General features: G+C 35.0%; 1 protein-coding gene and 1 pseudogene across 50 annotated transcripts in view; one reads left to right on the forward strand and one right to left on the reverse strand.

The window, feature by feature from the left end:
* EPS15 (epidermal growth factor receptor pathway substrate 15) overlaps positions 1–14,486 on the forward strand; it is a 137,748-nt gene that overhangs the window by 100,810 nt on the left and 22,452 nt on the right. For 37 of the 50 annotated variants that reach the window (XM_081485479.1, XM_081485491.1, XM_081485492.1 and 34 more), the window contains 5 exons: positions 69–185; positions 420–510; positions 2,718–2,753; positions 4,013–4,149; positions 8,420–8,489. In XM_081485479.1, coding sequence (XP_081341605.1) covers positions 69–185; positions 420–510; positions 2,718–2,753; positions 4,013–4,149; positions 8,420–8,489 — 451 coding nt within the window. Of the gene's footprint in view, positions 1–68; positions 186–419; positions 511–2,717; positions 2,754–4,012; positions 4,154–8,419; positions 8,490–14,486 lie in introns of all 50 variants that reach the window. The other 13 variants (XM_081485483.1, XM_081485488.1, XM_081485500.1 and 10 more) reach the window with 1 other exon arrangement.
* LOC145507911 (large ribosomal subunit protein uL6 pseudogene) lies at positions 13,405–13,998 on the reverse strand (annotated as a pseudogene).

Here is a 14,486-nt window from a genome sequence, read left to right on the forward strand (position 1 = left end):
CAGTTTCCTCTGCCAAGTAGAAAATATATTGTGAAAAATTGATATTTTGAAGGATTAATATTTTGTAGGCAAGAAGTAGTCCTGAAATACTGCCTTCTGGTGTGACTGATGAAAATGAAGAGGTGACTGTAGCTGTTAATGAAAAAGTTTGTCCTGAATTTAATAGTGACAGACGTTCAAAAGAGGTAAAATAATTCTATATTAATATGTAAATGTTCTCGTGATTCTCTTCTCAATATGGGTTATATACTATTTAATGCTAAGGAAAGAGAAAAATGTGTTAAATGGACTTTATGACCACAAAAATATTTGTTATGTTACCATCAGTTGATTTTTCAAACATGATATTTTATTTTAAGATGTTACCTTTTAAAACTTTTGGTTTCTAAAACCTTTTTTTAATTTAAAATTATTTTTAGGAAGATCCATTTAATGTAGAAACAAGTTCACTGACAAATCCAGTTGCAGATTCAAACTTGGATTTTTTCCAGTCTGATCCTTTTATTGGCAGTAAGTACTCTTATATTTACATTACAAATTTAACCAAAAAGGACCGAAAAGAATTTGGACTTCAGTTTTGAGAGCCTAGTTATTATAGCAAAAGTAGAAAAGAGAATGATGTTTTTATATGGTCAGACTTTAGTATTTGTCCTCTCCAGGCAACTAAATCCTGGAACTAAGTATTTGATTATGTCTTAGGAACCCCTGATTAAGAGTATGTTTCTTCTTCAGAATAAGACCCAGAGAAAGAGAAGAGATTGGGCAGTCTTAAGTCAACCAGCAATTATTTACCAAAAGTGCCAACACCATGCTTTTACAACAACAGAAACTATAGTAGTTATTAGCTTCGATCCCTGCCTATAGTAGTTAGTAGCTGCCTAAAGTCTTATTGAAGATTTATAAGTTCAATAAATTAAAATACCTAATGTCATCATAAACTATGTTAAATACCACTTATGTTAAACTTCTTTTTATTTATTTCCAAACTCACCTTGGGAAACTGATAGGTCAGTTTTTTACCAGTTTTAAAGATGGGAAACTAAGATAACATAAATGGAATAATTTGCTCAGAGGCATGGCCAAAATGAGCCTAGAAATTAGAATTCTTCTAAGAAAACTTCTTTATTAATATATATGTGTGTGTGTGTGTGTATAGTGTTAAAAGATATATAAATTGAGCATTTAAAGTATACAATTAAATGGTTTGAGTACATTTACATAATTGTATAATCCTCACTAAAATCTAGTTTTGGAACAAATTTTATCACCCCACAGAGCAACTTCATACCCATTATAAGTCATTGCCTGTTCCCCTAACCCTCAATTCACCCAACCACCAATCTATTTTCTGTCTCTATAGATGTGCATACTTAACGGAATTATACAATATATGCTTTTTTATATCTGGCTTCATTCATTTAGCCTAATATTTTCTAGGATTACTCACATTTTAGTATGTTTCAATATTTCTTTCTGTTTTATTGATGAATATTATTATATGGATGTACCATATTTTACTTATTCATTGGTTGATGGACTATTGGGTTGTTTCCACTTTTTTGGCTGTTTTGAATAATGCTGTTGTGAACACTCATGTACCAGTTTTTGTGTGAATATATGTTTACTTTTCTCTGGGTGTATATCAGATCATAGTACTCTGTTGAATCATTTGAGGAGCTGCCAAACTGTTTTCCAAAGTGTCTGTACCATTTTATATATATATTCCCACCAGTAGTATATGTGGCTTGCAATTTCTCCATATCTTTGCGAACACTTGTGACTCTCTATCCTTCTGATTATAGCCATTGTAGTGAGTTTGAAGTGCTATCTTACTTGGGTTTGATTTGTATTTCCTTAACGACTAATATTGTTGAGCATCTTTCTCTGTGGTTATTGGCCATCTTATATCTTCTTTGGAGAAATGTTTATTCTAATCATTTGCCCTTTTTTAAATTGGTTGTCTTTTAATTACTGATTTGTAGGAGTTCTTTACATATTCTAAATATAAGTCCCTTATCAAACATGATTTGCAACTATATTCTTGTGTTCAGTGTTGTCTTAATTTTGATGGAGTCTAATTTATTATTATTTTTTTATGTTTTCTCTTGTGCTTTTGATTTCATGGTGTGAGATAGGGGTCCAACTTTATTGTCTTGCAGGTGGATACCCAGTTGTCCCAGCACCATTTGTTGAAAAGACTATTCTTTCCCCCATTGAATTGTCTTAGCACTCTTGTCAAAAACCAAATAAATGATGATAAATGTGTAAGGATTTATTTCTAGACCCTTCAATTCTTTAAGCAGTTTTTTTTTTTTTTACTTCAGTGAAGCCTGGTATCTTTGTTTCTGAAGTGTTGATGGTAATACCCATCCAGTAATCCTGTGAAAAGTAGACATTTTGTTAGTAAAATTCTTGCCCTCAAGCCTGTGTTTTCCCCTCCATGTAATCTGACCTTGTGGTCAGGAGGTAAATATAGTTGGCTCTGATTCAAATTTGCCTCTTTTATGAGGTGTATTGATGTTCTTCCCTTATTAGGATAGTGATACTTATTAGTATTTTAAATATTTCCTAAAGGTGGACAGCATTCATTGTCTTACCTACTTTGAGGTAGAGTTAATGAAACAAACTTTGCTTTTGTTTTGAAGTTACCCTTTAAGTAATGGTGCCACAACAGTAAATATTGTGATTTTGATTTCTGCATATTTCTTTTATCACAGGTGATCCTTTCAAGGATGATCCTTTTGGGAAAATTGGTTAGTGTTTTATTGAAGTCCTTCTTAGCTTTAATATAATTCTTCTTAATTATAAGCTTATGTTATATTTATGAATGAGAGATCACAGTTGAGTAGTTTTAGGAATGGACTTCCTTTTTATTCAGTTTTAAAATTGACCTAAGGCCTCATTAAGATGTTGTATGTACCTGGCATTTTCAGAGAAAAAGTGACAGATACTTGTGAATTTGCTTAGTAAGCTGTTAGCTATTCTTTATAAAAAATAACAGTAGTGCTTATACTTTGATGCTTTTAATACATCAAATGATTCTTTGATGATTTTAATACGCTGGTTTCTCCTTATTAGCCAAGGATTAGATAAATAAAATGATCTACATTACTACAGGGTTTAGGACTTTTTGCCCCCCTACAATTACAGCCTGTTACAGATCTTAAATAATTACTGTGTCAGGCTTTTTAAGATTATTTCTCTGGGATTTTCACAAATCTGGTGTGCCATTCAGTTATGCTTCCCAAACCTGTTCCAAACTATTGGCTGTTATCATTGAGCCCAGAGAGAGAAATACATTTAGAAATTTTTGTTGTTTCTTTGCTTCCCTGGTGGCTCAGATGGTAAAGAATCTGCCTGCCATGCGGGAGACCCAGGTTCGATCCCTGGGTCAGGAAGCTTTATGGAGAAGGGAATGGCAACCCACTCCAGTATTCTTGCCTGGAGAATCCCATGGACAGAGGAGCCCGGCGGCCTGAAGTCCATGGTGTCACAGAAAATCAGACATGACTGAACAACTAACACTTTCACTTAACATTCCTATGTGTTCTTTTTTTCTTTGGTCTTAGTTATAATAGCATAGAATAAGGGTCAAAATGAGATCACTTGATATTATGTGCTAATTTAAAAAATCAGTTTATTAGGTGAAAAACTCTTTTATCAAAACCACAAAGAAAACTGTGAGCCTTTCCTCACCCCCAAAATTAGAATCACCAGGTTAGAGGAAATTATTTAAACCTAGTGTATAGGCAACATTGTGTAATAAGTGTTGGAGTTATTGACTTGCTTTGAATGAATAATGAACAAGTAGGAAAGAATGTTAATTAAAACTGCTTAACTAGATGTAACTGTCTATAATTTTTATGACCCAGATAAGTAGTCATAAAGTACCTGACTTAGACTCTATAGGAGCTCAAAATGCCTTTTAATTAAGGCAATTGTCATGCCTTCAGTGACAGGAAATTTAGAGTAATAATTTTTTAATCTCTTATATTTGTGTTGTTTTTTTTAGATCCATTTGGTGGTGATCCTTTCAAAGGGTCAGATCCATTTGCATCTGACTGCTTCTTCAAGCAGTCTTCTACTGATCCTTTTGCCACTTCAAGTACTGACCCTTTCAGTGCAGCCAGCAATAGCAGTAATACATCGGTAAGTAGGAGGGTTAAAAAATGTTAAATGGACCACAAATGTTCTAAGTGAGTTTCTTTTTTTCTTTTTTAAGAGCAGACAGTTTATTGTCTGGTGAAATAACAAAATCATTAATCATTGCTAGATAGTAAATTTCTTGAGGGTAGGAACTATATCTTACAAAAAAATTTAGTACACATGCCCTGCCTGTACTTTGGTTCAGTGATCAGTAAATATATGTTAACTTCTGTTTAATGGTCAGAGAAGAGGTAGGGAAAGAGACAAATGTAGAAAAAAAAGCAATTTACCAATAGTAAAATCATACACTATTTGAGTCACTTTCAAATCCAAAAGATAGAAATGATTCAGTAAGTACTCACTCTAGAGAAGAAAATTGTTTGCCAATTAATTAAAAGGCACTGAAATACACAGTGATGAAAGAATTCTCTTGTAGATTACTTCTGATGGGCGATATAAAAATTTTAGTCTCTTTGAACCTATCTAGTTTTTGGTTCAGCCTGGCATTTCACACTGTGAACACCCACTGAAATTGACAGAATACTCATGTCATCAAAAATATCAAGTCCACCCTTCAAAGGACAAAATATTATTCCAGTGGGGATTTTAAGAATAAATGATTAAAAATCCATAAGCCAGTCTTCAGTAAAGCTTTTTGAAAATATTTGGTATGCATTATTGAAATAATGAAATCAATTTAAAAAGAACAGCATTGATCTTTTTTTAAAAAAAATCATTTCTGTTATTTTGTGGACACATCTAGAGTGTTATTCTTGTAAAGATGTATTAATTCCCACTAAATGTCAGACTCTCTTGATAACATACATAGTACAACAATTACTATTTAATAACCACCCACTATGATCCAAGTACTGTTGTGGGCTTTATATTCATAGTTTCTAATCTTCACGTCAGTCTTACAAAATAGGTGTTGGTGTCCCTATTTTAACAATAAGAACACTGGAACTCCGAAAAATTAACTAAGATCAGACAACCAAGTCTGGAGGCTTTGAAAACCAAATCTTTATATTAGGATATTTAAACACATGCAAAATAGAGTAACGTAATAAAGTATGTTAACCTCTGTGTCTCTAAAACCCAGTTTCAATAATCATCAATGGTTTTGGAGAGGTTTTTAATTTTTTTTCTTGTTTGGTTTTTTTAAGTTTTTATTTGAAGGCTTATTTTTTGAGACAGGATATTTCACACCTGTAAGTAAACCAGATCTAGAAAGGAGTAGTTGATTGACAGATATGTGAAGCAGAAATTTTGTCTTTTAATACTCTTAGATTAAGAGAACTTCTTTAAAAGCGTAATTGATTATTTTAAAGGTAATAAACTTTGGTATTCTTGAATTGCTTCCTTATTGTATTCAGTGAAGAACTACTTGGCCAGCAACTGGTTTTTTCCACTGTTATAAAACTAAGCAAATACCTCTGTAACTGAATATTTGTGGTTTCCACAGGCTACTGGATACTCTGTGTTCCTACAACACTCAGTTTGTAGTGTGGACCCATTTGCCAAATTCTTCTCGAATTGCCCACAACCTGAGTTCTTTCCCTCTCACCTTATTTTAGCCTCTCGTTATCTACTCTTATCGTTTAAAAAGCAAGAGTCCCAAAGCAGCTCTTCCTAAGTTAAAAATAAGCATGTTTCTTTTCCTCTCCCCTGGTGAAATTTTTCTACCATTCATTCTACTACTTTTTCCCCTTTCTGCCCGGGTTTTGGAAGCAGCAGTGCCCTTGTTGACAGGTCTTAATTTCTCCATTCAAAACTGTAAACTAAACACCAAATTGGCAATATAGTAATAGTTACATTTATCTGATCTCTTCTATGTGCCAGGCATGGTGCTAAGTTCTTTTCATGTGTTACCTCATTTAAGCATCACAATAATCCTACGAGGCTCATTTATCACCCTCATTTTAAAGATAAAGTAAATGAGAGGTTATTACGTGTAAATAAGTTAGTAAGTGACAAAACTAAATTCAGACTCTATCTGACCAAAATCTAAGGTCTTCAGCACTGTAGTCTAAGATTCAAACTCATTTTTTCCTAACTACAAACCCCTGCTTTTGGTCATCTTTCTTCTTTTTAAACAGGCCTCTGTTAATGCCTTAAGATATGAATCTCTCCCCACAAGTCTTTTCTGTTCCTTCAAGGATGGCCTCTTTTCTCAGAGGGACATAATTTTAAAAAACAACAAGTGCCATTTCCTACTATCCTAGCTAGCATATGGTAGCTACTATGTACATGCTAAGTCATACTGTGAAAGGAGGGAATGGATGGCTGATGTAGAGAAGAGAGAATTTCAGTGATAGATTAGGTTAGGGGACCTTATAGGAGGATTTGGAACATTAATTCCGTAAAATCATACCATCTGAATTTTAGTCATGAAAATTACTTTCGTATACTAAATTGCCTAATTACCAAACTGAACATAATATAAAGAGAGTTTTGTGGGTACTTACTCCTTCATGGGCTGCACAGTCCATCCTGTTCCTCTTGCTATCTCAGTGCTCTTTTAGGGTAAGTGCACAGTGTGAGGGCTTGCCATGTGGCACCTAGTGGTAAAGAACCTGCCTGCCAATGCAGGAGATATAAGAGACCCAGGTTTGATCCCTTGGTCAGGAAGATCCCCTGGAGGAGGGCATGGCAACCCACTCCAGTATCCCTGCCTGGAGAATCCCATAGACAAAGGAGCCTGGCAGGTTACAGTCCATGGGGTCACAAAGAGTCAGACATGACTGAAGCAACTTAGCATGCATGCACAGTGTATGATAAAGGAATAGAATTAAACCTGACACACATATAGGCCTACTTTTTCTATTTCTCTCTCTGTGATGGTAAATAAAATCTACAAGCTATTTAAAACCAGGCCTGTTAGTTTTTCCTTCTCTCACAGTTGAGAGAAGAAGTGTTAATAGTTGGTGACTTGTGTTACCATGTCAGTGACTCTGTCTCACATTGGTATTTTAACTATCATAGTAGGAACCATGGAGAGTTACTTTGCTATACAGACCAGCTTGATTTTTTTCTCCCTTGATTGCTGTTTATTCATTTAGCAGATAATCTGAGTATAAGCTAGTGTGTTCATTTTATAAAAATGTAAGTTAAGATAAGCATCAGTTAAAATTTTCAGTTCTAAAAACACCACTAGTTACTCTTTCTGCAAGTAGTTTTGTTTTAATGGATCCTGTTTTATAAAAAGAGAATATACTGTAAGTCTCAGTGAGCATTGTTTCTCTCTTATCAAATACATCTGTTCTCCTTGAGCTCTGTATTATCCTTTGACGTTCAGTTGTAATACCTAAGTTCTTGATGATTACAAGTAGCTCGTGTAATACAGATGACATTGATAGTCATGAGTCAGAGTAGGAGATAAATATTCCAAAACTCTTTCTGTGACCCTTTTATCTAATTGTATGCCAGGACTTTTGGTTGGCCTCTTAAAAAGAACCTGATGCCAGAAAGAGAAAGTTCAGTTACCTTCCTAGATATACATTTTGTTTGACTATGATTTAAAACCAAACTGAAGTAGGAAGATAGTTCAGTAGTCAGAATCTCTGGCTTCTGTAAAACATTACAAAGTCCTCACTCTTTGTAGCCATTCACGCTTACCATTTGATCCAGATTTTTTATGTGGCTTACTATTGAAAGTGGCTGAATTTTTTTTTTAATAGAAAGCATTCTCTTTCTCTCTCTCTCTCTCTCTCACACACACACACACACACACACACATTAACATTACCATTGATGTTAGAGGAGGTTGGGTGAAGGGCATATAAGAGGTCTCTGTGTTGTCTTTACAGCTGTTCTAGAAATCTACAGTTATTTCAAAATGAAAGTTAAAGAATAGTGTGCGTCTAAACAAGTAGCAAAATTATGAAGGACAGAAATGGATACCACCAATGCCAGGGTAATAATGATCTCTACAGAGGGGAGGGATGGGATTATGATTAGAGCAGGCACATGAAGACTTTTGAGATGTTGGCAGTTTCATAGATCTTCACTTGATACCTTTTATTAAATGGTTCATAATGTTCCATACATTTTTCTGAACGTATGTTATGTTTTAGAGTAAAAGATTAGAAAATGATATGAATCATTTCAATGTAATAAGATTGAAAATCAGTAGGGGTAAACATTTGTTCCTAATGCCTTGTGTTTCTTAATTAGTTTAGAGTTTGTGCAGAATATTTTCTTTGGTGTGGCAATGAAGTTTAAGCTATGAAAAGTTTCCTCTCTCAATCATGACTTTGTGTAATTTGTTTAGGTAGAAACATTAAAGCACAATGATCCTTTTGCTCCTGGTGGAACAGTGGTTGTTGCAGCAAGCGATTCAGGTAAGGAAGTAATTGTCTTTGAACAATAAACATCACCCTTTCTTTCAACTTCTTTTTTTTTGGTCTTCATCAAATATATTCTCCTATTTACTTGCTTATGGCTTTAAAATTATTGCATAGTTATTAGATTGGTACAAAAGTAATTGTGCTTTCAGACCCTGAATTTTAAATCATTTTAACTAGGGTCAAAGCTATGGTTTTTCCAGGAGTCATATTTGGATGTGAGACTTGGACCTTAAAGAAGGCTGAGTGCTGAAGAATTAATGCTTTTGAACTGTGGTGTTGGAGAAGACTCTTGCGAGTCCTTTGGAATACAAGGAGATCAAAACAGTCAATCCTAAAGGAAATCAACCCTGAATATTCATTGGAAGGACTGAAGCTGAAGCTGCAATACTTTGGCCACCTGATGTGAAAGAGCTGACTCATGGCAAAAGACCCTGATGCTGGGAAAGATTGAAGGCAGGAGGAGAAGGGGCAACAGAGGACAAGATGGCTGGGTGGCATCACTGACTCAATAGCCATGAGTTTGAGCAAGCTCTGGGAGATGGTGAAGGACAGGGAAGCCTGGTGTGCTGCAGTCCATTAGGTCTCAAAGAGTCAGACACAAATGGACGACTGAACAACAACAGTAACAGGGTCAAACACATCTGTATTAATCAAAATAGAAGCTATTAGAATCAACACATTTTTGCCAATGAGAAATAAATTTTATTCCTGTAGCATAAAAATCCATGCTTCAGGATTTGACAAACTCGTGGAAAGCGTTTTCTGCGTCCTGCTGGTTGTGGAAGCATTTTCCCTGCAAAAAGTTGTTGAGATACTTGAAGAAGAAGTGTTAGTCAGTTGGTGAGAGGTCAGGTGAATATGGCAGATGAGCTAAAACTTCATTGCCCAATGGGTTCAATTTTTGAAGTGTTGGTTGTGTGACGTGTGGTTGGGCGTTGTCTCAGAAAAGAACTGGGTCCTTTTGTTGACCAATGCCAGCTGTAAGTGTTGCAGTTTTCCATTCATCTCATCGATTACTGGGCATACTTCTCAGATGTCATGGTTCTGCTGTGATTCAGAAAGCTGTAGTGGATCAGACCACCAGCAGACCAAACAGTGACTATGACCCTTTTTTTGGTGCAAGTTTGGCTTTGAGAAGTGCTTTGGAGCTTCTTCTCTGTCCAGCCACTGACCTATTTGTTGCTGGTTGTCATATAAAAATCTACTTTTCATCACACCTCACAATCAAATTGAGAAATGATTCACTGTTGCATAGAATAAAAGAAGACAACACTTAAAAGTGACGATTTTTTTGATTTACAGCCAGCTCTTGAGGCACTCACTTCTTGAGCTTTTTCACCTTTCCAATTTGCTTCAAATCCCAAATGACTGTAGAATGGTCAACGTTGAGTTCTTGGGCAACTTCTTGTGTAGTTGTAAGATGATCAGCTTCAGTGATTGCTCTCAATTGGTTGTTGTCAACTTCGATGGCTGGCCACTTTTCTCGTCACCTTCAAGGCTCTTGTCTCCTTTGCAAAACTTCTTGAACTACCAGTGCACTGTACGTTCATTAGTGGTTTCTGGGCCAAATGCATTGTTGGTTTTGCGAGTTGTCTCTGCTGCTTTGACCCATTTTTGAACTTAAATATGAAGATCACTCTAATTTGCTTTTTGTCTAACATTGTTTCCATAGTCTGCAAAGCATATAAAATAAACAGCAAGTAAAATTTATTAGCAAAAAGCATAAAACAAGAAATGCACATCAAAATGATATATAACATAATCACATTTATTTAAGAATGTATTCCAATATCAAATAGCAAATTTCAACAATATTAAACCGCAATTACTTTTGCACCAACCTAAATATATCCTGTTATGTTCTACCAATAATAATAATGGTGTTTGTGTATAATTTCCACTTTTCTTACCATTTATTATCTCATTTACTGTTCATGTTAAAGAGCTTAATATGTACTCTAGCAAATGTCAGTAAAACCAATAAAAATGTTTTTTTGCTATATAAATGACAGTGTTCCTTGGCAGTTTCAAAGTCAGCATTGATTCATATGGATCGTGACCTAAATTTAAAAATTAGTGATTTCCCATATTAGCAAAACTCCCTTGGGATTTTCTATGTTTCTCCAACAAAAATATTATAGGGGAAAAAAAAGAGAAGGGGGAAGAAACTTAAAAACAAATTTAAGGAGCATATTACGTAAATAATATGTGTAGATCTTGCTTGTACTTGATTTGAATAAATCAGCTAAAAAAAGATTTATGAGATGAAAGAAATTTGGACAGGTTGACATTAAGAAATTTTTTTATTTTTTAAGATGATATGAAAATGCTGTTATAGTTTTGTCTTTTAAAAAGCAGTCTTCAGAGTTCCCTGCCAGGGTAGTGGTTAAGACTCTGCACTTCCACTACAAGGGGCACAGGTTCAATCCCTGGTCAGGGAGCTAAGATCGCACGTGCTGCATAGCATGGCCAAAACCAGAGAAACAAAACAAGTCTTTATCTTAGAGATACATTATGTCAGATTTAGAGATGAAGTGATTAAATTGGGGTTTGTGTCAAAATAATCTTGTGGAGTGAATAAACTGGAGTGTGTATAGGAAATAAAGTTGATAAGTACTAAAGCTAAGCAATAAATACATGAGGGTTCATTATACTAGCTTTTTATCTGTTTTGAATTTTTCATAATAAAAGTTTTTAAAAATAAAATCAGTAAAAAATAAAAATGAGTGGCTTCCCATAGGTAATGTATTAACTTTACAAATAGTACATAGATTCTGTTAATAATACAGAGAAAATCTAAATGTTATTCTAGCATACTGTCTTCATGCTTTACTTACAAAATCTAATTTTCCATTTATCCTAAAACTTTTAAGTATTACTCCCACTTTATTTTATTATTATTTTTAAAGAGTCTTAGCCTTTTCACACACCCCAAGTATGTCATACTTTTATTTATTTATTTAGGCTGCACCTTGCAGCATGTGGAACTTCCCAGATCAAAGATTGCCTGGTACCCACTGTAGTGGCAGTGCACAGTCTTAACCACTGAACCACCAAATAAATCTCATATTCCCATTTTAAAGGTCAGGAAACTGAAGATATGAACATTAAGTAACTTGGTCAAGATTTACAGTTTTATTAGATTTGAACGATAAAGCCAAGATTCAAACCTATGGCCGATAGAGTCTAAAGGCTTTTTCAACTAAGTAACTGTTTCTTTCTCTCTATTCATTTAGTTATTGTCTAGGAGAGCAGGGAATTAAAAGTAGACTCAAACATGTAAATACTTCAATATCATGCTAAAAATAGGATGCCTTATTTTTCCAGATGAAAACAGAGTGAGTTATTCAGTGTAGAAATTTGCTGATTGTGACAAATTGAGGATTATGAGTGTAGAGAAAGATTAGTATAGAAATGCCTTCACAATTTGAATTTCTTGTGCCAGTATCAAGATGAGATTTAACAGTGTGCATTATTTGTTTTCAGCTTGAAGATTAACATCCAACATAAGTAATAAAGAATGTAAAAAAGCAGATATGTAGAAAAAAAAGATTTAATGTAGTGCTGGGTTTGGATTTAACCCAAAGTTTAGAACTACAACAAATAAGATTTCTAAAAGGCTTATTGTAATAAAAGTGGTTAAATTGTATCTTTTTAAAATACATGTGCTCTTTTAGAGTCTCATTATTGAACTGATGAATTGATGTATTGATAGGGATATTATATGATAAGAAAGGATAACCTAAGAGAATAAAATGAAAGGTTAATACATTTTAATTAACTCTTGATTGCCCACAATGAGGAATGGTAAGTGCCATGAGAATTCATTAACGCTACAAGCATTTGAAGAAAAGGGAGATGGCCTCCTTTTAGGGCAACTCATGAATGATTTCAGAGCAGAAGGTGGCTTTTGTAGTATTCCTTGAAAGAATGGCCTACATAAGTAGATATGGGAAGAGTAGTTAAAGCAAAGAGAGTAACATGAGCAAGGAATGGAGGAAGGACGTATAGTGCATGTTCAAAGAAAAACAGACATTTTGATAAAGCTTACTTATAGATAGAGGAATAGTCAGGTTAAGCAAGGCTAAAGTGGTAGATGGTGATCTCAGTGTAGGTTTCTGTTGCCGTTGTTGGTCTTCTCTTTCAGTTCCAGTTCCTAGCTCATTTCCTGTAAAATGGTAGAGTAAATGACTATAGTTGACTGAAAGTGGGCTAAGATTTGTTGTTGTTATCATCATAGTAATAGATAACATTTACTGAGTACTTGCTTAGTTCCAGCACTGCATGTGCTATTTTCTCATATTTGGTCTTGTTTAATTCTCACAGCAACTACCTGAGAAAATTGCTGTTATGTTTATTGTACAGACAAGGAAAACCAAGAAATGGAGAGATGAAGCCATTTCACAAGGTTAAGGAAGTAGAAATAGATGGACTCACATTCAGATGATGTTTCTAGTTTTCCACCAACCTCTTTGGTCCTTCCTTCTCTGTCTCTTTGCTGATTCTTTCTCTTTTCCCCAACTTCTTTATGTTGTGTTACTCTAGCACTTAGACTCTGAACTTGTCTTCTCTGTCTGTATTCCTTGGGGTTCTCATCTGGTTTTATGGTTTTACATACTCTCTCCATGTTGATTTCTAACTCTAGCCACACTTTTTCCCATGAACTCCAGACACCTGTATCCAATTATCTGTTGACATCTCCACTCAAACATCTCATAGATATGTCTAACACAACATGTCTAACACCAAACACCTAATCTTCCTCTCCAAACCTGCCTTTCTTGAATCTTTCCCCATCTTTTTTTTCTTCTCGAATCAAAAGACTTTTTATTGCCTCTTTAAAATATCACAGTTGAGTCCATAGAACCATCTGGCATCTTGCTGTTTCTGCAGCCGGACCACTCAGATCTTATTCATCAGCCTGCTGAACTGTTCCTTTTTCAGAAACATAGATACCATCCAAAAATTTTCTGATATCTTTTTCTTTAACTGTGGTGGCTTGCTGAATCAAAGCAGCCAAATTTGACACAAGTTCATTATTGTTTGTTTCAAGAATCATCTCATCTTTCCTGGTTTGACATACTGAACAAGCAGCTCCTGGCCTCATCCAAACCCTATGGATGTATTTTTCACCCAGAAAATTTCAGATTTCAGCAAGAGAACCAGTCTCCTCAATAACAACGTTGATGGGGAAGTGGACATACACAGACCTCATCTTGTAACAGAAGCCCAATGTAACACCCTTGATCATGCTCTGACTACAGATCCTGTGAACAGTTGCCAGTTCCTTTCTGTTTCCCCACCATATGTCAGACCAGAGCCTCTTCTTTTTCTTTCCAAGGAGACCGAGTTCTACATTGATGTGATTGAAGGTTACCTCTTGGGCCCTTCACAATAACTGTCTGTCCTTTCAGAGTAATGTCAAAATTTTTTCTGGAATGTTGACAGTCTGCTGAGAATGGTCTTCATTCTCACAGTAAATGCAGCAAAGAGTTTTCCCCATCCTAACCCATGGTAATTTCATCTTTAACATTGCTAAGACCTAAAATCTTAGAATCATCCTTGGTTCTTTTTTTTTTCTCTTACTCTGTCTCTAATGTATCAAGAAATGTTACTGATTCTACCTTCAAATTATATACAGTAAAAGCCTTACAATGGCCTAAAGCTTTCTAATAATATCTCATTGTTACTACCTTTACTCACTCTGCTCCAGTCACACTGACCTTATTGTTGCTCAAGAAACAGGCTCATGTTCCTTGGGCCCTTTACTCTTACATCCCCATTCCTAGGATGATTTTTCTCCATATATCCACAGGATGATCTCTGTTACCTCTAACAAATCTTTGCCAAAATCTCACCTTATCATCTAGCTCAGCACTCCCACCATAATGTTGTCTACTCCTTCCTACTGTATTTTGGCTTATTACCTTCTAGTGTACTATGTAAATTTCTGTGTTTTTCTCTTATTTATCTCCTCTTCCTCCTACTAGA

Source organism: Giraffa tippelskirchi, chromosome 5 (genome assembly GCF_054371585.1).
Source record: "Giraffa tippelskirchi isolate mGirTip1 chromosome 5, T2T-mGirTip1v1.2.pri, whole genome shotgun sequence".
Classification (NCBI taxonomy): domain Eukaryota; kingdom Metazoa; phylum Chordata; class Mammalia; order Artiodactyla; family Giraffidae; genus Giraffa; species Giraffa tippelskirchi.